Below are 14,260 nucleotides of genomic sequence, written 5' to 3' on the forward strand. Positions count from 1 at the left end.
TTCATGTATTAAAGATCCTGAGTGTGAGTATGGGAATGTCAAGCATTTTATTGCTTACCCTTTATAATCAAGGGACCTTGCTGAGTCAATTTATAAAGTGTTTTATGAAAAGGAAGAAATACAGAAAATACATAAAACTGTGGAAGAGATATTTCTATTCAAAATGAGGCAGTCCACTTTTGGAGGACAGTATATTGAGAGACATTAACCATTGCTGGGTTGTTTTTTTTTTTAAGTTGGTCATCTTTAGAAGTGGAACAGTTGGTCTTTGAAATATACTGCCGTAACTTTCAGAGTTGTACAGAGGTTAAAATGATGTACAGAATAGTGGAGCTCTTAAATCTGATAGCATTATTTTTAATTTAGGGAATAAGAAATGGTAAACTACAATGAATAAACTTTGTTACCTGCTTTATCAGATATAAGACATAAATTTTCTGTATTTGGCTATTGTGCTGATTTTTTTTTTTAAAAAGAGAACAAAGAGAGCGGAGTCCTTGTTCTTGGGATATAATAAACCATTGTAAGGAGAGTGCAAGTACCCATACATATCTTAACCCTTGATTATTTATTGTATATTTATCTGCAGAATAATTCTATGATATTTTATCAAGTCAGCATATCTTTGTGAATGGAAATTTAAGCAGAACATAACAATTAGGTAAATCTGCTTCTTAAAAAAAAATCTCATGGTGAACTAAAAGCCAAATACTTTGGGTTATCCATATTTATAGACTCCAAAAGGTTATGTTTCATGTAGTACAAAAAAGAATTTCCATTAAAAAAAATTTGGAACTGTCTTCATTTGTATAAAATATAGCAATTCTGAAATTATACAGGAAGTACATCTGTAAGTGAACATAAGTAATTGTGAACCAAAGAGTCAGAAATCATTTATTGACCATCTATATATACATACTTAATATTATAGGTCATGTGGAAAGGGGAAGATACATACTAGAAGACATGATCCTTCCATCAAAAAACCACATATTTAGTTAGTTAGAGGTGCTCAGAGCATTAAGGACTTCTAAATGAGATGAAGAGTGTGTTTACCTTGGGGGGTTGAAGATACTGACGATCCAAAGCTAAAGTTGATTTTTTACCTCTAATAATATTCTAAAAAGTGGAGCTCACTGATAAGATACAGTTAAATTAAGAAAGACAGAACAAAGAAATGTAACATGATTTGAAAATGACACAGATAAGTTAAACTCAACATGAATATGTCACAATTCCAAGCAATGAAGTCTTTGGAATATTACTAGTCACGAATGTTACGTCTTTGTTGGGTAAAATTGTTGCTGTGCGTGTCCTTAGAAGAATAGAGGTTAACAGTTACTGAAATAACTCCATGATGTTGAATAAAGTTTCATGATGAATAAAAAAAGGATTATTTTTCATTTGAGATTAATAATTTATGTTTCATATTCTTATATTATTAGTATTGTATATTCTTGAGGCTTTTAAATTGTCTTAATCAGTACCCATTTATTTTTGGAATTATTTATTTTTATTCTTTATTATCATTTGAGTGTTATAGTCTTAATGTTGATTATAGTTACTAATACTTCCTGCTGTAAACCACTAAGGTACTCTTTGCTCCCAGTTCTTAAAATTTAGCAGGTAAGACATCATTTTTATACTTCCACTCAAAGATTTGCATGGTTAAGTTTAAATCGTCATCTTTAGGCATCAAGGACAAATTATCCTGAATAAATAACTTTTTCTAGTTCTGCTTTATTTTTAAGCTCTCAACAGGATGTTATGGATTTATTTCTTCATAGCAGCTGTTTGTGTGTTTGTGTATATGTGTATAGGATTAAATAGTTAATATTATGTTAGTAGTTCTAATTATATTTTGTTGATATATGTTTATCCTGTCTTTACTCTTTCATGGAAAAATATGAATTTATTTCATAACAGGCTTGAATTTACTCTTTTCAGTTATTGACATTTATATATCAAAGTATTGTTTTCCATTTATCTTGCCTTTCATGTTCCTGTTATGTTCAGTTAAATGCATATTTTGGTTTATCTGTTTGAGGAAATTTTCCGCAACAGTAAAGGCATTACCGTGCCTCTCAAATAGACAGTGATGGGTAAAAGCATATAAAACTCTTGTCACAGCCACCGCACAGGGCCACCAGGATGGTAGCGGATGAGAAGCAAGTGTTAAGTAGAAGAGAATGAGGTGATAAGTGTCTTCCAACTCCTCTCATCTGTACTGATGGATAGCATTGCTTTCAAACTAACTGCTCCAGACCTCTATAAAACAAATTTGGGTGCTACCAAGAATGTGAGATGTACCCCCGACTACAGATACACCTGATAATGCAAGTGGATCTCTAGTTTCAGAAAGTTTTTAGTCAATGCAGACAAATGAAGGCACTAATTGTAGTAAAAATTGATGATATAACTACCCTCCGTTGCTATGATAATAAGTATGTATTTTAAAAGTTGCTATATGATGATATATGTATTAAAAGCTGCATTATCAGTTTAGGATTAAGACTGTTACAGTTGTAAATATGAACGTGTCTTATTAAAATACAAAAGTGACTTATAAAACTTACATAAATATTAATATTTCATTTTCATTGTGCTTAATTTTGTTAAAATTTCCCTTTTATCTTCAGATTTATATTTTTTCTTACCTTTTATTAATAGGTAGTATAGATCAATCAGTGTTAAAAGAATTACCCCCCGAACTCCTGGCAGAAATTGAATCCACCATGCCACTTTGTGAACGTGTGAAAATGAATAAACGCAAGCGTAGCACAGTTAATGAAAAACCAAAATATGCTGAAATCAGTTCAGATGAAGATAATGATAGTGAAGAAGCTTTTGAATGTAAGTATATAACTTTATTATTACTTTAGAATTAAAAAGCAGATTGATATGTTTGTTTCATTTATAATTTTGGGGGGTTAGCAAGAGTACCGTGATCATAATATAGTATAGCAAGTTTTTTTCTTTGTACTTAAAAATGTGTGAAAGATGAGATCAGTTGGCACCAAGAAAAAAATTTTTAATGAGTTATAATTAGTGTCAGATAACACAAGTATGCCTCTATATGCATTTAGCAAACATTTATTGAGCTCCTACTATCTGCTAGGCAGTGAGAATAAAAATATAACAAATAGGATGTGGCCCCTATCTTTGAAGAGCCTTCGGTCTAATGGGGGAAATATGTAAACAATTGTAGTACAGTGAGAAGAGTGCAATGATAATAGTAAATCCAGGGTGCTGTGGGAGCACATTGGATTGGCATCAAAATTATACTGGGGTTCAGAGAACGCTTACTGGAAGAGGTGACACTTGAGTTGAGTCTTGAAGGACACGTAGGAGATAGCCAGATGAAGAAATATTTTAAACCATACTATCACTAAATTATGAATGGATTAGCCACATTGCCATTATCTGTGTGGTTTGGACCTGGCTTCTCCTTTTTGCCCAGCTGTGTCCTGGAATTCCTCCCTTGTTTCACTGTTTTCCAGAGCTGGCTTCTTCACTACACAGCTACCTCTCTACAACACTGTGATCACCTGTCTTTGCACTAGACTTGCTATACCTCGCCTGTCTTCCTACTGGTCCACTGAAAAAGTTCTTCTCTTTTATCCCTATCTTCCTTCTACTGGAGCAAGAGAATTGAGCCTAGCCAAGAGGGGTCAGCAACCTTGTTTGACTTAAACGGCATTCAGTGGAAACAGACTATGGGAGATCTTCACTTGTGTGCCAACTGACTTAGTCATTATGACCAAAAGAAGTGGGAAGACTACCAGTGTGTTCTACCTTTTCCACCTAGTGTCCGTAGATTGAGGTGTGACAAGCAAGGGCAGGAAGGACAGATGCATGCTGCCATTTTAAAATGTATATCGCTGATGGAAGCCCTTCACCTCCAGAGTTTTTAATCTATGTTCGTTTACTCTGATCTTCTCAAAATTGTGAGCTCTTGAGCTATGAGCAGTAGATTATGAATACTGAACAAGTCTGAACAAAGTTTTAAAATTGAAATAAAATATGGCAAAATTAATCTGACATTTAATTATATGTATAAGTGTTACAATTTGTATTATCATGAGATGTATTTACATGCAGTATATTTCAATGGCTAAAGCTAATATTTTTATTATAATCAAACATTTTGTTCATACGGGAACATATGATCTGGAAAGAGAGAAGAGTAAGGAGATCTGGTGTCCTAGAAACTCACTCCCCTTTGTATACATGCCTCTGCTTCACTTTCCTTCCTTTCCCCTGATACCTCACCCATTTCTAAAAGGAATAACTAAAAAGGAGTTCCTTAATTGCAGACTGATTTCAAATCACACTTCAACTCCAGTTAATTGAGAGTGGCTGCCTGCATTGCTAAGCTGATGAGAATTTTGTAGCTACCTCACAGTTAAGTAAAAAGGGTAGCATAATCAGAAAAGCCCACCAAATGTAAAATAGAGGAGAGAGCCACACATGCCTCATGTTTGTCCTCATTGCAACCTCTGTTCTTTGCTTTCTATGATGAGAGATATTGTCTCATCTTACGGGAGCACATAATTACATCTTAAAAGCCATGGATCTGTGCCCCAAAATATTGAAAGCTAATATTAGTTAAGGAACCTTAGCTTCAGCCCCTGCTAGGAAAAAGGGAAGTTTCTCTGGGTTTTTCAAGAGACCTTAGAATATAGTTCCCTGGTTTGGGGGGGTTTATTTCTGTACAAGTAACTATAGAAAAGTTGACTCTGAGGCCACTGAAATGAGTGATGAAAGAAGCTGACATGAACAGCCAAATAGCCATTATACCACACCAAAAATAATGTAATAAAAATAGAGTACAATACAAAATGTAAAAATATTATGAGAACATAGTAGCAAGCATTATCCTGATTTGAGAGAGAGAGACCTTTTTGAAACAAAATTTTATTGCAGTTTAATCAAACTGGTTTCCTAAAAATCTAAAACTACGGAAATAGTTTTGTTGAAAGATAGGGGGAACTATTGAGGGTTAACTTTGAAAGTTCGGCCACAAAGATTTGGATAGTCATAGCACAATTACAACGTCTCTGGGTTGCTGGGGAAGGAGGAGGGGAGATAGAAGAAGCTAAAGAGACATACAGGTGAAATTTGGAAAGGGTTAGGGTGGAAAACACCTAAGTCATATTTTACATACCTCTCTGTTGAATTCTTCCCCTGCTTCTTCCAGGGTAACAAGACATATAGAGAATGAACAGACGAGTCATAATGAATTGGGATCCTGATAGAACCTTATTGCAGCATACAGTGTATCATAGAAGTTGTGTTTCTTTTTTTCCTTAATTTGCCATTCCTTTTTTTTCAAATTGCTTAGTTTAATGAATGTGAAAAAAAAATCTCCAAGACCTATAAAAATTACCACCGATACAGCATATTGTATATACTTGCTAACCATAAGGTTTTTCAAGCATTTTCTACTCATAGAATTAAAGGATTGAAATAAATTTCTTATGAAATTAATTAAAATTCAAAAAGACTAACTAGGTCATATTTGAGGTCATAGAATACTACTTTCTGAACAAGTTTGCTTGTTAGTTGTTATTCCTCAAAGTAGGTATTTCGGTACTTGTTGAAAAAACGTTTAGTGAATGCTATACATAAACGACCTGTTTCTCTGACGCATGCATACACACCTACTTTTATTAGTATATGAGACAACCCCTCACTAAGAGAATGTTCCAGGGCGCACTAATCATAAAAGGGGGGAAATCCTGCCTCTCCTTCATATATTTCATAGTCAAATTTTTGCCTACTTATGAAGAAAATCACTGAAGATTTAAATACATCCGTTTACATTCGTCCTCTTGCTATGCCAAACCTATGACCACAAAGAAGAGGAAACAAAATTATCTTTGCCATGCTGTCAGTAGATTCTTGAATAGGAATAACTAGGGCAGCATATAAAGGTAAGATTAGCCAAGGTATAGACATTGATTACCCACACAGAAGGACATCAGCATAAGCATAGAGTGCATGGGCCAAAGGTTGGCATCCTTAAATCTTAAGCCAAGTAGGGGACTAGGGACTCAAGCAAGAGTTTTGTCTTAAATACTTGGGTATTTGTCATAGTTAAGGATTCAGAATAGAAGTGAGTCACAAGAAAGCAAGGGAGTCAGATTCAGATTAACAGACTAGAAAGTAATTCACTGTCAGCAACAAGTGGTCACTCCAACAACCAGTGTATGATCCCAAGATGTAGAACATATCAGTTCTCTATCCTGGTTTTAACGTGGTAGTGCTTATACTCTAGAGCAGGTATAGTAAATATTTTTCACTTGTATTCCCTCCAGTTCTCACTGGACAGGCATTTCTAATCAGTCTTTCTTGCTGAAATATAGTGCTTTGTCTCAGGGCTCAGAATTATTCTCAACATTATGCTTTAGGCAGCTACTACCAGTTGATCAGAGTTGATGTGTCAGATGAGATCTGTTTGCCAGTTCTGCCTAGAGGCTCCTGTCAGTACTGATGATTTTAGCAGAATGCTTATACCTCTGGAAGAATGGGGAAGGGATTGAAGGTAACATACATAAATATGCTTACCTAGCATGCATAAGCTCACAAGTTGTCTCCTTGGGTTTAAGCAAGTATATTGTTGGAGAACTGAATTCAGTATGTGAGTATTTACAACTATACAGGTTTATTCTGTCTTTGTAGTTTGCAATGTTAGGTTATCAGAGTTTGTTGAATTTATAGCTGAGTTGTGGGCTTAACTTGGCTGTTAATTGACAGTATGCGTGGTTACCCACATTCTGTAACACTTTCTCAAAAGTTTACTTTTCCTCCAAACCCCACTCCCCATTAACAATCCAAATGCTTAAAGGTGTTTCTGGTTTTTATCCAAACTCTAGATAAAGTTTGTTTTATATGTCTTAATTAACCCTGAAGTTTAGATATTATCTTTACTGACTCACTGAATACCTCTTTGAAATGAGCACTGTGGTTTAATTCCCAGAACATTCCTATCTACATTTATTAGCAAACCCATTTCATGTAAAATTTTCTAAATCTAGATAAATGCTAAAATAAGTGATACCATTTCTGTACCACAATTTATATTTCTGCTTAAACAGAATGATTCAGAATTTCCTAGACCCCCACAATGAAGATTTTTTCTTCCATGTAATTCATTTTAAAGTACAAGTTTTAATAGTCTTTTAAATGAGGTAAATTATTTGTCATGGGGATTTGCTTCTAGCCTCTAGGAAACGACATAAAAAAGATGATGATAAAGCTTGGGAATATGAAGAGCGTGACAGAAGAAGCTCTGGGGATCATAGGAGAAGTGGCCATTCTCATGAAGGAAGAAGGAGTTCAGGTGGTCGTTATCGAAACCGAAGCCCGTCAGATTCTGACATGGAAGATTATTCTCCTCCTCCCAGCCTTAGTGAGGGTAATTCATCAGTGTCAACGGATTTCTTACATAAGCTGATTTTAAATTTAGGGCTTTAACTTTGAAGAATTTTTATACCTTTTTTATGGACTAATAACTAATTTTTAATCAAGACAAAAGTTTGGATTGGCAATGATTATTGTTAAAGTATTTAATGTTCAGGAAGAAAGTGAAACAAATACATATATTTTAAGTTGTAATTACTGCATTTCAGTATTTCTTTTTGTTCATTTTAGTTGCTAGAAAAATGAAGAAAAAAGAAAAACAGAAGAAGCGGAAAGCTTATGAACCAAAATTAACACCTGAAGGTAACATTTTAGTTTGTCTTTATTCATAGTCTTCAACTTCAGTTTTCTACTTGGAATGTGGATAATAAGTTTTGGGTTTTTTTCCCTCTGTTCCAGAAATGATGGATTCTTCAACTTTTAAGAGATTCACAGCCTCAATAGAGAATATTTTGGATAATTTAGAAGATATGGATTTTACTGCATTTGGTAAAATCATTTTAAAATATATTTGTTTACCTCTAAATATAAACTGAATTTAAGATATATTTATTTACCTATGTGTTAAGCTTTCTGCCAGTTACTCTAGTGGATACAGAGTACAGAGGCATGGTCTGTGCTCTTAAGAAACTTGAAACCTAGCTGTGGAGTCAAGTCTAGTCTGTGTTATCAAGTAACTGAAAACTTTGGTATAAAAATCAAGTATTAAATTAGTTAAGTGTTGATAGTGTTTTTTTAAGAGTCCTGAGAGTGCAGCTACCACAGTAGGTTAGAGTAATTAGTAAAGCCTTTATGCAGATGAAACTTGAATGGGCCCTAGATAAGACGGGTACTAATATGAGTAAAGATGTAGAAATAGGAACATATTTAATTTATTCTAAAAGCCAGTATTTATTAAATAATTGCTGTTTGTCAGTAGTATGTTAAGTGCAAGAGGTGCAGAGATAAATACCCCAACCTCTGGCTTTAAGTAATACAGAATCTAATATGGAAAACAAAATAGAAAAGCAATCAATACAGTAGGATTAATGTAATATTACATTTACGGTAATATGTAAAGGTCATATCTATAGATCTAAAGGTGTTAGGCTTATAAAAAAACACTGCTTACAGTGTTTAGAGCTACTCTCAACAATTTTATGCCACTTTCAGTAGATACAAACACTAATTTATACAACAGCTAGATGGCGTACAATAATTCTGATATTAGTATATCTATTTGAAAATGCATTAAAAGTTATATTACCCTTTATTTTAAAAGTATTTGTTTTTGTGACAGTTACTTGCCTAAGTATCATTAATGCATTTCCCCATTATTTGAAGTATCTATCTCATCATTTCTAAAACTTTCCAATTCTGTGCTGGGAAACTGTCTTCCATGTCATTTAAGATCCCAACAGGAAGTCATATGGCACTCTCAAATTAGGATAATTTGAGAAGGAGTTATTTACAAAGAGACTGATTACAAAGATGGGGGCAGAATACAACCAAAACCCAGACTTCGAACTTTTACCATCCCTACACCCAAAGGAACAAGGGTAAAGTGAAATCAACAGAACTCAGTCAATAGGAAAAGGAAAAAAAGTTGTAGAATAGGTTGCCGTGAAAAAAGAAGTAATCTTTTGGTCAGAGGACATAAGCAGCTTGAGCAGACCTTGCAAGGAAGGAATCAGGGATATAAATACCCTGACCTCACTCTCCTTCTCTTTGATCTTCTGACAGGGCAACCCACTGGCTGAACCCAAACAGAAGCCAGAGGGCATGGGAGACTGTTGATGTAGTCCATACAGGTCAGCCTCCTGGGGCAGAGAGTTTGGTTGAGAAGGGTCATAAAGTAGTAAAGATAAGATATCTCATCTTCCCATCTTAGTCAGAGCTCTAATTTTAACCTCTGTCCCCTTTCATTCAGAGTTTGCTTGAGGTTTACAGAGGCGTCCTAGGATGTTATTTTAGTTTGTTTATATCTGTTTGTATATCCAGAAATTATTAAGAAATAAAGCTTACTATTTTGAGCTGTTTCTTTTACCTAAACTGTGTATGTTTGGATTGGTTTTTCAGGTGATGATGATGAAATTCCTCAGGAACTGCTGTTAGGAAAACATCAACTTAACGAACTTGGCAGTGAATCTGCTAAAATTAAAGCAATGGGTATAATGGATAAGGTATCTACTAAAGTAAAATTTATAACTTTACTTAATTGAAATTAAAGTTTTAAAGGTAAATTGCAAAGTTTACATAAAGTAATGATGAAAAGAAAATTCACGGTTGCCTTCTGAGAGTGTAACAGAATTATTATTTATTTTTTTAAAATATATTTATTTATTGTATTTATTTATTTTTGGCTGCATTGGGTCTTCCTTGTGGTGCACAGGCTTCTCATTGCACTGGCTTCTCTTGTTGAGGAGCGCGGGCTCTAGGCACGTGGGCTTCAGTAGTTGTGGCTCTCGAGCTCTAGAGCGCAGGCTCAGTAGTTGTGGCACACAGCTTAGTTGCTCCACAGCATGTGGGATCTTCCCAGACCAGAGATCGAACCTGTGTCCCCTGCATTGGCAGGCGGATTCTTAACCACTGTGCCACCAGGGAAGTTCCCAGAATTATTTCTTAGAAAAAAGAAAAAAAAACAAAAAAAAAACAGGGCTTCCCTGGTGGCGCAGTGGTTGAGAATCCGCCTGCCGATGCAGGGGACACGGGTTCGTGCCCCGGTCCGGGAAGATCCCACATGCCGTGGAGCAGCTGGGTCCGTGACCCATGGCTGCTGAGCCTGTGTGTCCGGAGCCTGTGCTCCGCAACGGGAGAGGCCACAACAGTGAGAGGCCCGCGTACCACAAAAAAAAAAAAAAACAACAACAACAAAGCTTGAATCCAAGAAATATTCTGCAATCATTCTAAAGAAAATCATTTTTGCATTGAAAGAGGCACAGTCCTGGATTTTTGTCACTGTTTGTTTTTTCATTGTCTCACATATTTAGATTATTTAAATGCAGAAATACACTAAATTTTTCTTTGACATTTCCTTTAGCCATTTACATTGGTGAAAGAGTAAAGCCACGGTTTTAACACATTAATTGTTGGGGTTTTTTTTAGTTTATTTATTGAAGTATAGTTGATTTACAATGTGTTAATTTCTGCTGTACAGCAAAGTGATTCAGTTATACATCTATATATATTCTTTTTCAGATTCTTTTCCATTATAGTTTGTCACAGGATATTGAATATAGTTCCGTGTGCTATATACCTTGTTGTTTATCCATCCTATATATAATAGCTTGCATCTGCTAATCCCAAACTCCCAGTCCTTCCCTTCCCCACTCCCCCACCCCCTTGGCAACCACAAGTCTGTTCTCTATGTCTGTTAACACATTAATTGTTAATAAGTACAGAACCTCATTGCTGTAGGCTTTATAATGACTTTCGTGAGTTGTCTTTCCTCTGAGCTCTCTGTTGCTGAGTAGTCTCATTACACTAATGGAATAGCAGAATATTTTTTCATTAATAATAACTTTAAACAATAGTGACAGCATCAAGGGCTAGCTTCCCATAATCTTTATGAGCTACCAGTCACCCCCTAAACCGCTGCATGATTGCTATGCAAATATAATTTCAAGACAAATCCTCTCTCCTCATCTTCTAATCAGTCTCCTCTTATACACAATTATCTACTCTTAAGTCTTAAGTTTCTTAGTCTATAATGTAGAGATAATGATTTGTTCTCCAGGAATAGTAAAAGAATTAATAGAAGACTATATTTACCTGAAGAATTTATCCTCTCAACAAATTAAGCTTATTTATTGAGTTTTAAAGTAGGCTGGGAAATATTTTAATGTTTTTTTCCAAAGTTAAGATATAATCACTTACTCATTTTGTATTCATTTATATTAGTTTCAGGTGTACAAGGTAACAATTCAATATTTGTATGTATTGCAAAATGATACAACGGTAAATCTAGTTAACATCGTCACCACACATAGTTACAGATTTTTTCTTATCATGAGACCTTTAAGTTCTATTCTCTTAGCAACTTGCAAATATAAACTGCAGTATTATTACCTATAGTCACTGTGCTGTACATCATATTCCCAGGACGTACTTATCTCATAACTGGAAATTTGTACCTTTTGACCACCTTCACCAACTTCACCCACCCCCACTTCCCACCTTTAGCAACCACCAATGTGTTCTTTATATCTATGAATTCTTTTTTTTTAGATTCCACATATAGGTGAGATCATAATGGCATTTATCTTTCTCTGTCTGACTTCTCTTAGCATAATGCCATCAAGTTCCATCCATGTTGTTGCAAATGGCAAGATTTCCTTCTTTTTCATGGCTGAATACACACACACACACACACACACACACACACACACACACACACACACTTTCTTTATCCATTCATCTACCAGTGGAGTGGACACTTTGGTTGCTTCCATGTCTTAGCTATTGTAAATAATGTTCTACTGAACATGGGGGTGCATATAGCTTATGAAGTTAGTGTTTTTGTTTTCTTCAGATATGTACCCAGAAGTGGAATTGTTTGATTATATGGTAGTTCTATTTTTATTTTTTTGCGGAGCCTCCATACCGGTTTTCCATAGTGGCAGCACCAATTTACATTCCTACCAACAGTGCACAAAGGTTCCTTGAGTTTGGTTTTTAAAGCTATACAGACATATCACATAATTAACCAAGAATTAATGTACTATTAGTTCACATTGCTATTACTGTGTGCAATGAGGAATATGTTGATTTCTTTTGTATACAGGAATATGGCTTCAGTTTTCTGAAGTGCCAATGCCAATCTTAGGTTTTATTTCATAAGTTCTATAGTTACATGTAGCTAATATTTCTATTTCAAAAGGTGAATTTGCTGAATATTTTCAAAGCATGGACAGTTTACCAAAAGTCTCAGTAGTTTAATCTGTTGTGAAATTATCTAAAGCAATATTTGGAGGAAATTTTTTCTGTAAGCCAGCATACGAATAATCAAAATGTACTTAATGTCAGGTTATTCTGTTGATGCTCCCATTTGACTCTTCTGGCTGATTCCAGTAAGTGTCCTAGCTGCATGATAAGAGTCTAAAAGGAGACCTATTCAGTCAAGGGAATGAGTAACAGTTGCTTCCTCGCAGAACCTCTAAATCAACTATTAAGTTTTTAAATATAGGAAACATTATTTGTAAGAAATGAAACAGATATTTTAAAAATAAGAAAAATTTCTACCAAATAAAGCAGTGTTATCACATTTGTAACTTTTATCATTCTCAGATTCAGGCTTCTGTTATTCAAAATATTACCTGGGATTTTAAGACACCCGCTAAATAACATTGTAGTGTGGAAACCATGTTATAATTAATTCAACAGATGAAATGTTTAGAGAGTGTGTGTTTGTGCCTGTGTGTTCGTATGCATGTTCAGTGTCACTTTCATGAGAGCAAGGGGCCAGACATCAGAACAAATTCAGTCTTAAGTAGCTATGTGGTAAGATTTGAGTTAGTAACATACATATGTGCCCATTCTGTGTTTGCTATCTGTCTTTCAAAAACAAGTAATTAAGTTCTCTACATAATCAGATTTTAGTAGAGGATCTAAGTAGGAAGTTTTATGTTTCCACTCTTTAAGAGGGTGTTAATGCTGTATATTCCATTGGCCAAAGGGAATAATTGTACAGAATAGTTCTTGAATAATTTATTACATTTACCAATGATTGATGAAAGAATTTATGCTTCAATTTTAGCTTTCCACTGACAAAACTGTGAAAGTCCTAAATATCTTGGAGAAGAATATTCAAGATGGGTCAAAGCTCTCCACTTTGTTAAATCATGTAAGTTTAAGATCCATCTTGTTAATTTTACCCTTTCTATTGTTAAGATGTAACATTTTTCATATGGAACTTTGATTTATAGGGAAAATTCCAAATTTCATTAATTTGAGCTTGTTACCACATTTACTAGTTCACATTTAGCCTTGCAGTTAGAATTGGATTTTTAGCTGTTTAAAATTAATGTTACACATTATCAATTCACAGATTTGATATAAATAAGAATAGTAACAGATGTAAATTCATTCAATTCAAAAGACCATTCTTTAATCTTACATTATGCTCTTCCTTTTGTAAGTGGATGAGTGTTTAAAATGTCTTTTCATTTATAAAATATTAGTAGGTAGTAATTCTTTTCCTTGAACTTCCCTGGAGAAATAAATAGTTGGAAACCTTATGGTGATTTCCTAATGTATCCTAAAATGTTAATCCTTATGTATTGTTTTTATATCTAGCTCAAATGGTTGTTGAAAGGATATTAAATAAATTAATTCATGTAACCTGCTTAACAATGTCTGGCACATTATAAGTTCTCAATAAATGTTAACTGCAACTGTCGTTACATTTTAGTGTGTTTTATCAAAAGCAGTGGCAACGTGGTATAATGATTTATGAACTGGGATCTACCTTCCTAGCATTATAGCAGACTTTCAAAATCATATGTGCATTTGAATTGATCTTGGTGTCTAACATTAATGAATTCAAACACTAATTCTTATTGGAATTTAATGTAAGAGATAAGGATCTGGGAATGTTTTGAGTTAATGAAATTTCTTTATTTTTAAATGACTGATTACAAAAGTAGTGTATTATAGAAAATTTTCAAAACACAAAAAACAGAAAGGTTCCATTTTCATCCAGCAGTAACCACTGTTAACAGTTTTGGTAGATAATACTTCCATTCTCATATGTACATATATACTATATGTATTTAGCACGTGCACTGGATTATATCTTGTGAGGGAAATGTTCGTGATGTTTGCAGAAGCCACAGGAGTGCTAAGTGATCTACATGGA

The 14,260-nt window shown here is 34.4% G+C and overlaps 1 protein-coding gene across 1 annotated transcript in view; it reads left to right on the top strand.

Moving 5' to 3' along the window:
• NIPBL (NIPBL cohesin loading factor) overlaps window positions 1-14,260 on the top strand; it is a 192,209-nt gene that overhangs the window by 116,668 nt on the left and 61,281 nt on the right. Inside the window, exons 11-16 of the mRNA XM_060146966.1 lie at window positions 2,671-2,853; window positions 7,226-7,420; window positions 7,657-7,728; window positions 7,825-7,914; window positions 9,484-9,587; window positions 13,160-13,246. Of these exons, the coding sequence (XP_060002949.1) occupies window positions 2,671-2,853; window positions 7,226-7,420; window positions 7,657-7,728; window positions 7,825-7,914; window positions 9,484-9,587; window positions 13,160-13,246 (731 nt within the window). The remainder of the gene's footprint in view (window positions 1-2,670; window positions 2,854-7,225; window positions 7,421-7,656; window positions 7,729-7,824; window positions 7,915-9,483; window positions 9,588-13,159; window positions 13,247-14,260) is intronic.

The sequence above is a fragment of the Lagenorhynchus albirostris genome, chromosome 3 (assembly GCF_949774975.1).
Source record: "Lagenorhynchus albirostris chromosome 3, mLagAlb1.1, whole genome shotgun sequence".
NCBI classification, from domain to species: domain Eukaryota; kingdom Metazoa; phylum Chordata; class Mammalia; order Artiodactyla; family Delphinidae; genus Lagenorhynchus; species Lagenorhynchus albirostris.